Genomic DNA, 13,451 nt, shown 5'->3' on the forward strand with positions numbered 1-13,451 from the left:
CAACTAAAAAAATTCATACCAGTTTCAAGTGTTAAAAGTTTAAGATAAGTAATTCTTATTTATTATTTGGTGATGAACAACTTAAATTGTCTGTAAAAAGGTACCGAGACTGCGGGAATGAAAGAAGGAATTGCATCGCCTGAAAAGACGCTTTCACGTATGACCTAATAAGGCAGTATAACAATTTTTATCAGTGACATTGGAACGAATAAAATCTTTTAATTTGTTCAAAAATGTATTAAGCTTATTAAGCAATTATTAAGCTTATTTATAAAAAAAAGAGAAGAAAAAAAATTTAAAAAACGGAAATTTTGTATAAGATGATTTGTATAAAGTGTGAATGGGAAAATAAAAATATATAAACTTAGAAATCAGCTGCTAATTTTAGTTTTCTAAAATTACATTACCTTTGTGTTGTTGTTGTTGTTGTTTGTTGTTGTTTGTTAATTTACGTCGCGCTAGAGCTGCACAATGGGCTATTGGCGACGGTCTGGGAAACATCCCAGAGGATGATCCGAAGACATACCATCACAATTTTGATCCTCTGCGGAGGGGATGACACCCCCGCTTCGGTAGCCCGACGACCTGCGCGCGAAGTCGAGCACTTTACGGTAGCACAGTTTAACGAGGACCAATACTTACCTTTGTGACTCATCCTTGCTAAACTTCAGAAATGCGAAAGAGCCATTCTTCCTGCATTCGATTTATGCACCTCCGATCTTCATCGAGGGAAAATGAGAACCTGATGTGGGAAATATATTCACCGCAAAACTCATCAATCAGGTTCTCTTTTCCTCTCAATTGGCGATCGAAATTGGCTACAAGTGGTGTAGAGTAGAACTCTCTACCTGTGATAACACTTGACATATTTTCACCATTAGCTTGTGGAGAGTCATAGAAGGAGGAAGTACGTTAGTTTTTCACGTAGATAAAAATCTTTAAAGTTGTGAAATTATATGGAACTGAAAACTACATTAAACATAGTTTTAAAAGAAAGCATCATGGAAATTTTAAAAAAAAATATTTTTATTAATGAAAAATATTAAGAAAAGGAAAAATATCGTAGTACATTCCAATACAACTAAAAAGAGAAGTGGGAAGGGAGAAGGGCCAAAGGCATGGAACAGGTTTTCTCACTAGATGGCGGATTCGAGCGTTACGATAGCCTATGGCTATGGATGGTTGACAATATAAAGCTGAGCACAGCTGATGCTAGCTGATCAAATTCGTCTTAAGACTTCCGGGTTATCACTTCAGATTGATTTTTACGCCAAATCTTGGAAAACCGCGTCACTCAGTATTTCTTGTAGTGCTTAAAATATTGCTCGTTGTTTCAATTCAACTTTCAACAAAACAAAAAACAAATGAATTTGGAAGACAAGCATTTTACTAGCATGCTGTAATGCTACCCAAAAAACAAAAATCAGCAATATTTTACACGTACATGATTATAGCCTTACACTTTATTTAAATTATGACATCAATTTTCTTAAATTTGTTTTAGGCTCACAACCTGTAAGAATTTATAAATTATAGAAAACACTTATGAATGGTATTTATTATTAAACTTGGCTCTTATTTGGCATACATTTGAATAAAAATCACAATAATAAAACTTCCTAGAATATTAAGCTAGTTCACACATCGCCGCGTAATCCTGTATAACGTAAGTGGAGGGATACGCCAGTAGTTTTTTAAATTTCTTCCGGTTTTAGAAACCATACAATGAAGCCGGTCACACTAAATGCGAATAATTCGATCACCGTCAAAGAAAAAAAGAAATTTTTGAGTTTTTCACGGGAGAATATTTATCAGAAATCAGGTTCCAATACTTTCTCGATAAGAGATGCGGGAATTGCCACGCCATTGTGCGAATCGCAAGTAGTGAAAATGGTCCCAAAATCTCAATAAGAATTCCAGCGGATATACCAAACCCACGCTTCATATGCGTTTCAGCACCGAAGACTCAATTCTTTCAAACTCGTAGAAAGCATTAGTTTGAAACTATCTTTGCTTTGCTATTTTAGGTTTTAGTGAAATTTGTTAAAATTCATCCAAGGGAGGAAAAATTATTAAGAGCAATTTACCCTGGATGCGATTTTTTCGTGATCAAGGAAATTGCATGCGATTCTGATATTGAAAATTCTGAAAATTGAGGACGATTATGGATGGTGTTTTCAGTAGAAATGTAAGCAATAACAATCTCGAGCTGTATGCCTGCTCTAGTTCCGGTTAGAAAGTTTGCAGCTGTTTACTACTTGTTATTCTGCGAGGCGATATTTTCAAACTGATAATTTTGTTTTCAATAAAAGAAATAAATTAGATAATTTCTGAGCTTAAATCTGCAGTATTTCATAAGATATTAATGTTATTATGTAATTCTGGTGAATTTGAAGTGAAAATTTGTTTTAGTTACTTAGAGATATATTGTTAAAAAAGGTGACATGGTTGCTAGATTTTGAATAACTCGCTTTTTTGGCAGTCTTTATTTGGCCTCTTTCCATTTGTTTACTACTGTTTGTTCGTGGTGCAATCTGTGCACCATCTTACGTTAGTGTTAGCATATTGTTCGAGGAGCAAGATTAAGTGTAGTAATGAGTATTCAAATACCACGTTTGCAAGAATCTCCAAACACAATGATCACGTTGTGAGCCAAATGGCTTTAAAATACACCGGAAACAGTAACCCGCAAGTATAAGCGGCATACAGCTTGCAGCGCTCCCTAGTGTCGAAAACACATCCATAGGTGCAGCTATCACATACAGTGAGAATGCTCCTTAAGACTTTGTTCACATCAGAACTTGAGCTTTTTGTTATGAGATGGTAACCATGGTAATCTAGTTGTTGACTGTTTATCTGGTTTACTACTAAGTTTTTCCTTGTGCGCATAGTTTAAATCTTTAACTACTTTTGAATTGTTACAATTTGAATTTTTAGCGGAAATGGATGAATCTGTTTCTCAAAATCGGAGCTCCGAAAACGCTGTAAATAAATCTGATCATATTTCTGCTGAACAAACAAAACTAGTTGTTGTTGAAACTGATAAACCTTTGCATGGTAGTAAAAAAGGTTTGGTACGAAAAGCTCCTGATTTGCCCACTCTAGAAAGACGGAATTGGTTAATCCATTTACATTTTACTCGAAAAGAATATGAAACTTGCAAACTTATTATAAAAGAACAATTAGATGAAACGCAAGGAATGTGTGAATATGCCCTTTACGTCCAAGCCTTAATACTACGTCATGAAGGCAGAATTCAAGAGTCTTTAGAATTATTTCAGACGTGCTCCATACTTAATACATCAGCTGAAAACTTGAAGCAAGTTGCACGCTCATTATTTCTTCTTGGAAGGCATAAAAATGCAATTGATGTCTATGAAGAAGCAGCACGAATGAATTGTAAAGACTGGGAACTTTGTCATAATCTTGGAATTTGTTACATGCAACTTCAGAACAATAAACAAGCCTTAGATTATTTCAGACAAGCTTTGCAACTCCGTCCACATGATGACACTTTTATAGCTCTAGGCCAGCTTCATATTCTCGAAGGTGACATTAAAGCAGCTATATCTACCTATCGTAAAGCAGTAGAAAATTCCCCTGAAAATCCTGAATTGGCTTCTAAACTTGGTTTACTATATCTTCAGTGCGGTATGTATCAAAAAGCATTTGAAAAATTAGGTACAGCCATGGCTTTCGACCCGTCATGTGTTCCAGCTATATTAGCTGCTGGTAGCATTATTCAAAATCATAATGATTATGAAGTAGCCCTATCTAAATATCGCATTGCTGTTTCTAAAATTCCAGAAAGTCCTGCCCTCTGGAATAATATCGGAATGTGTTTTTTCGGAAAAAAGAAATATGTAGCAGCTATTAGCTGTTTAAAAAGAGCAACTTATCTTGCCCCTTTTAGTTGGCAAATTCTACAAAATTTAGGACTGATTCATCTTACAATGCAACAATATGCATCTGCTTTTCATTTTCTAAGTGCTGCGATGAATCTTAATTCTCACAGTGGTCATCTTTTCATGCTCTTAGCTGTATCGCTGAAATATTTACAAGATTTTAAAAACTCTTCACAAGCCTATGAGCAAGCTTTAAAGCTGGATTCAGTTGATCCTGCTATTTCATTAAATTATGCCTTGTTGTTATATGAAATGGATGAGAAAGAAAAATCTATTGAAATGATGCAAGACTTTAAAAAGCGTTGCTGTGAATATTCTTTTGAAAATGAAAAATTAAAACTTAAACAAGTTACTTTTCTAGCTGAAAATATGGCTGATCTATTAAAAATTAAACCATTTCACTTTCTTCCACGAAAAGATGATAGTAATACTTATATCGATGAAAGCTACTCCAGTGGAATTTCTGGGCAAGACTCTTCAAATTCTAATGAAAGCAAAGAAGTATTAGTGTAATTTCATTTATTAGAATCTTGCATAACATATAATCACGTGTTGGGACATAAACTTTAAAATAGATATTATATTATTCAATCAATTACAAGTGAAAATCGTGCAATAAATATAATAAAGTGATCTTCTATAGGATCTTATAAAATAACTATGTATTATTAATCTTTAAATGATATCACATTTAATCATTCATGGTAGTAACTTTTATTCTGTTACAAGTACTAAAAAGTTAAATATATTAGTGCTAGTATTTGGCAAATTTTGACAATTAATACTTTTTTTTTATGCATGATTTCATGCAGAAAAAGTAATGTTGCCAGTTATGAAAGACCGTTTTTTTTTTTTTTTTTTTCATTCTTATAGTTACTTTTTTTATAAGAATTTTATGCTCAAAATTTTTCCCTTAAACTGATGGCAACACAGCTACACCATCAATGTTTGCAATAGTAATATCTATAGTTTGTCTAAAGTAAGAACTCCTTTAGCCATTCATCTGAACCTGAGGGGGTGACTATGATAATGAGGTATAACTATTTCAAGTAGGGGAGTGGAGTCACTGTTTAGGACAGGTTTTGGCTGGGGTCGGGGAGAGAAAGGGAATCTTTTTCTTGGGGCTATTGTGTTAGCCCTAGACTGAATGTGCTATTCTTGTTTCCATAGCAGCAGACTTTCTGGCAGGGGGTGTTTCTTACCGTAGACAAACTATAACCACTACAAAGCTTTTTAAATAGAATTAATTATTGCTTTTTTATTGAATATTCTGTTTATTAATTTTATTTCTTATTTTGTTTTATTGATTTTGTCATTTAAGTTGCATTTAAATTACAATCAAAAGTTCAAAAAGGGATATGATGATCTAAGATATAAAAGAATTGTTGATTTAAAAAATCTTTTAGGACAATTAAGTGTGAGGCTGCTAAGGTTAGGAAAATTGAAATAAAATTCTTGAATTGAAGTCAAATTTAATTTCTTTTTTATACATTTCAATGTAAGTTATTCATATTTTTCTGTAAAATATACTTTTAATTTGTGCTTGTACTTTTCACTTGCTTTAGCTTTAAGTACTTCTTACTTTTCAAAAGTTTTTTTCACACATTTAGATGTCTGATCTCATGATCCGTCAACAATATATTTTTTTCCATGTTTGCTGGTCAGCCGGTGAAAAATCGAAGGTGATCAAATGGCTAATCAGTTAACTGAACGATGTGATACTAATTTCTAATTTAGATTTTTAAAGGTTCAGAATTATTTATTAAAATTTTTAAAATAATTTTGGAATGAAAATCTAAAGCAATGAATACTACTTTTTAATTCCTGTTGATCATTTACTACTTCTAAGATTAAATTGCCATTAGTTTATTAATTATGATTTTGTATATCCCAGTATTTCATTTTGGGGACTCCAAAAAATTTTAATCTACTAAGCCGGAGATATTTAGGAATAAATAAATTACAATTTAAGTATGAAAATTTTTCAACATAAATTACACAATTTATGATTTTGAAGATGTTTAAAGCTTAGCAACAATTTATTTGATGAAACTAATTTAAAAATCAAAACAAATTTACAGTAAAATTCTTCTGTTAGACAAAGCCATTTTGCTAAAAACCTCATAATAAGTGACGTATGAAAGATACTAAACCTAATCTCGCCAGTCTGTCTACACTTATTTTGTTCCTCAAACGTCTTCTGACCCTCAATAAAAACAAGAAACTTTTCTTGGCAGAACATATTTCAAAAGGAAGTGTGCTCAATATTTTCAATAATCTTTTTATTATGGGTAGAAATTTGCATTAAATTATGACAACACTTTCATAGGGCTAGTTGGCAGTTCATGAATAAAATTATCATAAAAAAATCTCCAATTCTTTCAGCTCTGCATGCTTTTCTTTCAAATTTTGAGGGAGTTCAAGTTCAAAACTTGCTAGTATTTTATTGTTGTAATCATTAAAACAATTTTAAAAATTTAATATCAATTGTTTCCAAGAAGAAGAAAAAAAATTATGTTTTTTATTCTATGAATTTCCCTATTCATTTGGGTTCAAGCTTTCCTTAGGGTTGAGCTTGATTCAAGCTTTCCCTTCCACATCATTGACTGTATTTCTCAAACAAATGCTCTTGATTCATACTTGCATTTTGTTCTATAAATAATGTTTTGAAATTATCAAAAGATTGAAATTATGGATTATTATCTTACAAGCTAAATGTTAAAAAATATTTTTATCATATTATAAAAATTTAAGATATATAATCATAAAAGCTTAAACTTTTTTAATAAAGAACATCTTAACATGCCATCATTGCATGCAAAATTATTTCAGATAATTATTCCAAATTAAAATAAATATTCTCACACTTATTTTTGAAAACATTCTTAAAAATAATGCAGCTAATATTTTTAATTTTTAAAGAGATTTAATTAATATTTCAAATAATTGCATGATGAATATTTGTGGTTTAGACCAAAATGCTGTGAGCAGACACTAACTGGAAAGTTGGAGTTAAAACTTTACTCCATCCATAATTATGAAAATGCCTATGAATTTTTTCATTGTTGAAGAAAGTATTTTAGAACATGTGACATGATTAAAACAATAGATTTTATTTATGTGCATTTGATGGTGAGCTAATATTGCAGTTTAATTGTAAAAATCGGGCATGATCAGTGGCATATATAGCATTCCTGTGTCACGGATGATGCACCCCATTAAAAATTACCCTAGAGAGTTAAAATAAAAACATTTTTTTCTTTATGAAATAATTTTTTGATTCCCTTTATAAATAGTAATAGCCCCTAACTGAACTTTAAGTATAATTATTTTAAGATATGGTATAAAATATTATAATTATAATATTGAGTTATAATACAAGAAAATAACTCATTATAATATATTTTATAACCAGCATTGAAGAGCCAATCCAATTCTGATTTTACAACTATCAATATTCAACTCTGTAGCCTTGTAATTTTGAACCCAACCAAGAAAGCAAAGGAAATTATAGATCAAGCATTGGGACAAACTAGGTTTTGTGGAGGACTTTTGGTGGAAACAACCCACATTTGCATTGCATGTAAAGGAAAACTATGAAAACCTCCCATGGCTAGCCTGTCGGCAAGGGGTTTCTAACCCATGATCCGTCTACCATGGGTGATATTTTATGTCAGCACTGTAGTAGGTGCAAGCCAGGAGCAGAATTCATATCAACCAGTCACCGCTGGGATTTGATGCTCTATCCCATGAGCCAAAGCAGCTACTTTATAATATATTTTATTTTAGAACCACATCGTCTATAACAAATGACCTAATTTTGAGCTTACGATTCGCCTCATTAGCTTGATACGCCTCATTCGAAGGTGACGTTACCTTACCTTCAAAGTTCAGTTATTTTCTGGTATTAAGATAAATTTCATTTCACCGTAGTTGCTTACAATGTTTAGATTTAGTACCCTTTCTAAATTGCGCCTTTTCTCCAAAATCATGATTTTCATTCTCATAAATTAAATTTACTGATTATTATTGCTACTGCACTACAGTGTTTTTATTTCATTTATCCGTGTTGCTACTCCACAAGGAAAACCTGGAAAATGCAGGAAATTTAAAAATCATCTAAAATAACAAGGAAAATGCAAGGAATTTTGAATGTTTCCTTACAAACTGGGAAAATGCTGGGAATTTTATTTCTTATTTTTGTCTTTTAAAACATTCTGACATCTCAAAGTGCAATCTATGGGATATTTGAAGATGATAGTACAGCTATACTATACTATTTCATTTACTATAACATTATTTGAAGCTCTTCCTTATTATTTTCCAGTATTTAAAACTAGTATAGTTAGTTTAATATAGCTCACACAAGAGCACAGTGAATGTGTGTTTCCTCTTAATATATTGTGTATAACATATACAGGAAAAACAATATTTCTTATAGATATGAGTGGCTAACCAGATTTTAATTTTTTGTGGTAAATCTAAGATACAGGCCACTTATAAATTTTGCCGGGGTGGCACACACACACACACCTAAGTTTATTTACCCTACTGGCAGTGGCGTAGTTATAAGTTTGGGGGTTATCTCCTTCTGACATATATATATGTATATCAGTAAGAAATAACCTTTATTTATAAATAACGTTTTAATTACATAAAATAAACAATGAAAACTTTGTATTCACATCCTACTTAACTTTAACTGTAGAATAGCCCATTTCTATATATGATGATGTACATTACGAAATAAATCAATAAAAAAATTTACATGATAAATAAAGTACAAGTATTTAATACATATATCTGTAATAGTGTCACAAAAAACTGTTTTGAATTTTAGTTTCTGTGAAAGTGTTATATTGGAGTTTTTTTTCTTCTTTTTATCAAATTTCGTAAATATGATTTAATTATTTTTCAAGTAAAAAAAACTTGCATTAGCGTCAGGTAAAAATGTTCCTATTTTTAAGATGTTGTATACATGGGGAAACAAAAGTTTATTGCATCGATAAATAAATTAAATCACTTCATTATATCAAAATTTATTTTTTAGATTAGTTTTTCTTACTTTTTTAAAATATGAAAACAATATAATTTCCATAAAACATTAAAAGAACTGTAATTTTTTACTTAAATTATTGCAATTTCTTTTATGTATATTAACTGAATAAAATATATTCTATGATGATACTTATCTCAACAAGCTACCGACTACTACAATAAGCTAAAAGCCATAAAAAAAAGAAAATATTGTCAGTTGTCTACAGTTTTATAAATTTGCATTGTAACACTTTTATAAATATTTTTTCTAAAATTTTATTTGCAACCAAAAAAAAATTCCCTCACTCCATTACTCCAGTTCTAAAATCAATTATCTCATTCGTTAACAGATGGCAGCACTACACTACTTCACAAATGAATTTATTTCATTATATTTTTTCGGAAGATGAATTTAGACAGGCAGTGAAAATCAGAGACATAATATAGAGCAGGGATTTCCAACTTACATGAGGCCGGGGGCCGCAATTAAAACCACAAATTAAATGGCGGGCCGCAACTTTATCATAATTTTATGTAGGATTCTTTTATGTTTGAAGGAACATTAAATATTACTGTCAGATTTTTATCAAGTTGTACAGAACAAAAGTATTGCATTACAAATTAAAATAAGAAATAGATTTTTTAAAAAATTTAATTATTATTAATAATATTTTTAAAAATATTAAATATATACTAAAAATTCGGGCTACAATAACTTTAATGTGCACCTATGTAATAAACAATTAATGTGCAACAGATATCTAATTGTTAAGATATATAACTTTAAAAAGGTTGGTATTAAAACTTACATAGTAGCGCACAAAATATCCAATAAGAAAATTGAGGTTTGTCTGCTGCAACCACCAGAGAATGGATAGTTACATTTTAAATTTAAAATATACAAATGTGTGTGAAAATATTTTAGTCGAAAATGAGGGGTTTCAAAAAGTTAAATCGGATAATTTCTTCGAGAAAATTTCTGATACGCACATGCTAAATTATATTTATAAAAAAGAGCAACATACACTATTATTTTTGTATTTGAATAAATATTTTCTTGGATGCAAAACTTGAGAAAAAAAATTTTTTGCACAGTTGGTATGTTAAATTTCACAGAAACGAATAAATTAGGTTTTTATTAACAAGAAAAGTATTTTAAACCCATATAGATTTTTTACGAAAATTGTGTGCAAAAAAATGACAAGTAATATATTTTAGTTCGCGAGCCACAAAAAAAGGGTTCGCGGACCGGATGCGGCACCCGGGGCGCCAGTTGGAAACCCCTGATATAGAAGATAAACCACTCGAAATTTTAAAAAAAAGCGATGCTGTATTGTTACACATCTGGACCTTTTCGCCTCCTCCCACATCTAGCGTCATGACAATTTTTGCGACATTTTCCCATTCTCATCATAGCAATTAAGAACTCAAACTTCTTAATTTCTTCATTTGAAATGTAAATAAATAATATTTGAACTCAATACTCTTAGATGCATATTTTCAAAAGTATGCATTTTCTAAAAGCGCCTATATAAGTTCCATTTTTTGTTATGAAAGTAAATCATGAGCATTTACTTTCTATAAGCCTCAATAGATGGTGGCATCAGTTACTGTAATTAATAGTTCTATACATTTTTTAACTCATTGAAATCAAATATATCGAACTACTTCACTATAAAAAAAAAAAAATTTATTTATAAAGTAGTCTCTCTTTCCTCCCTCCTTTCATGAAAAAAGTTAAAAGTTATTTTAATGATTCATGTATAGCACAAAAAGCGAGTTTTGTAAATTTTATTCTTGAACGGAACAACCTTTACGAAAAAATTGAGGTATACCTCTATTTTTATATATAAATGATGTTATTATTTATATACGTTTGTGCTTTTAAAATTTCTTAAACTTATTTTTTTAATCATTCTTATCTGAATTTTCCTATTATCTAATTTTTATTACAATTTATAAAAAACTAATATTAAATATTTTATCAATGTATATCTATACAAATATACAATCAATGTAACTCCCAACTTTTTATTTCAATACTAATGTAAGATTCATTAATTCACTGTCGCCACAAAATCGGAAAAAAAAATCTATTTACAACTCTTTATTTCTTATCACAAAAATGTTTCAGTTGCATGGTTATACTAATTCTCACCGTCTTTTTGGCTATTCGCTTTCACCAAATTATTTTTTATTTTAATATTGATTATGAGGGATTGACGGTTACAAAAATCTTAGCAGAAATTCTTGATATGAAGAGAATGATTTTTTTTTATCCTTTTAAGGAATTTTATTTTTATTATACTATTTTTATTATTATATTTAACTTTATTTTACTTCTTTATTTTTATATTTTTGAATGTGGCCATAATTCAATTTAATATTTACTTAATAAATCAATTTCACCTAAAATGATTTTATTCATTCCCTGGGATAATATCCCTTTATTACATCTAATAAATTAAGATGTATCTGTAACGACCAAAAATTATGCTTAATACTAAAATGATGTTAAATGAACTACTACTAAAACTGGATTAAAATGATCACCGTCTTCACAACGTCAATTTTTTTTATATCTATTTTGATCGGATCGTTACAGCTTCTGGGCTTTCACATTTACAGTTGATTCAACTGTTTAAGTTAGTGTTTCCCAAAGTGTGGTAAGCGAACCCCCAGGGAGGCAGGAACTGTTTAGCGGGGGTACGCGTTCTTATGCGAAATATCTTGAAGCAAGCGAAAATTTCACAAAATAATTTTACATCAAATATCACGGAAAAAATAATTTTATATCAAATTTATAAAAACCCAGAATCGAACATTAAAACGTGTATTTTGCTACCATTAGAAAAAAATTCTCATTAAGCAGAGCAAGTTGGCATCTCTGTATATGTAAATCGAGAGGGACATTTGCTCCTTATAAGGTTATAAATAAGAATTTATAATATTTTGTTGCTTTTATTATTACTGTTTTGTGACAAAACATTCAATATGCGCATTGATTTTTTGGAAACAAAGAAAGGGAATATTGTATAATTAAATACTCGTTAATGTGTTATTATTAAAATTAATATGTAATAAAAAAAAACAACGAATGTTAAAATATCAAATGTTATTGGGAATTTTTTTTTTAAATTTCCTGAAAAATAATTGCAATAAGTAAATAATTTTATGTACATTACGTAACATTCATTACGTTCAGCAAATAGCGCCAACTACCGAGAAATGTTTTCCTTTATATTTATTAATAGATAGATTTTGAGTTAAACTGCTTGCAAAAGTTCGATTTCTTTTTTCTTCTGTTTTCTTTGAATGGTTGGATTATGGATCATACCATCTGTTGTGGACATTATTTTTTTGTACTCTAAGCCGCAGAAGTATTAGTCACTCGCAATTTTTATTATATTCTGATGCTTTAAGTATAGGTTTCAATAATCCTTATACTTACGACAGATTGGAGAAAACAATTTTTTTAATTTATAAAGACATGTTTGCTTTGAATTACATGTTTGCTTTTAAATTACATTTAATTAATATTTATAAAACTTTCTTCGATTTATGGAACACGTTTCCATCCCCACGGTCTCGGGCACGAAATTTTGTAATTTTTCTCCCATATTTTTTCTTTTATTTCAGACTGTCATTTTCTTCCTTTTTTAAAAAAAATTATTAATTAATTACTATTTTTAAAAGTCTTTTACTATATGTATCACTTACATTATACTTATATTATATTTCTTTCTTACAATCAAAGTAAAATGGTAACAAAATAATATTAAGGCTACAATATGTAGTTTATAACCAACCATTACAACAGTTTAGTTTCTGAAAAAAAGTCTCGTTAAAATGGCAATAACAGTAATTTTTTCATTAAATAATTATCTTTATTTGAAGAATATAAAAAAAAATAATATGCACCTCATGTATGGAAAAGCTTGTTTATTATTAAAAAAGAGCTTGTTTAATTATGGAGCATACGCATTCTTATAATGTATTTTCTTAAAGATACAAAAAGCCTTCTTTTTCCCAAGTATTCCAATGATTTATATTTATCCTTTTCCTTAAAAACCACTTTTAAAACTAATTAAATTGAATTAGTTTTAAAAAGTTTTTTTTTTTTTAATCTTGTTGCAGAATGATTCAGTGGCATTAAATAAAAAAACCATATTTAATAACAAACAAATTTAATGATAGTAAAACAATATGATGGTACGAAATAGGGCTTTCCAATAAGCCATCCAGTTCAATCCATTGCCTGCCACGTATTTGATTGCAGAATTATTTTGAGTGATTACAACGTCCTCTTTTAGTCAGGCAGAAATTCTTAACACTTGTTATGCAGGTTGGTCTAAATTCATATAGTTCGAAAACGGGTCTCAGATTCCTGAAAAATCGAATTTTAACAAAGTCGTATGTTTAAAATTTGATTTTTCAGGAACTACTCGATCAATAAATAATTTTGTATTTTATGTTAACTTACCTTCTTTTAAAACAGTATAAAAATGT

General features: G+C 29.7%; 1 protein-coding gene across 1 annotated transcript; it reads left to right on the forward strand.

Moving 5' to 3' along the window:
* Nucleotides 1-2,784: 2,784 nt before the first annotated feature.
* On the forward strand, nucleotides 2,785-5,376 carry LOC107446672 (BBSome complex member BBS4). Its single transcript, XM_016061383.4, has one exon. It carries the CDS (start codon nucleotides 2,943-2,945, stop codon nucleotides 4,416-4,418), a length of 1,476 nt encoding a protein of 491 aa, XP_015916869.3. The 5' UTR covers nucleotides 2,785-2,942; the 3' UTR covers nucleotides 4,419-5,376.
* The last annotated feature ends 8,075 nt before the right edge of the window (nucleotides 5,377-13,451 follow it).

Source organism: Parasteatoda tepidariorum, chromosome 11 (assembly GCF_982258835.1).
Source record: "Parasteatoda tepidariorum strain Cologne lab strain chromosome 11, Ptep-v5.0, whole genome shotgun sequence".
NCBI classification, from domain to species: Eukaryota; Metazoa; Arthropoda; class Arachnida; order Araneae; family Theridiidae; genus Parasteatoda; species Parasteatoda tepidariorum.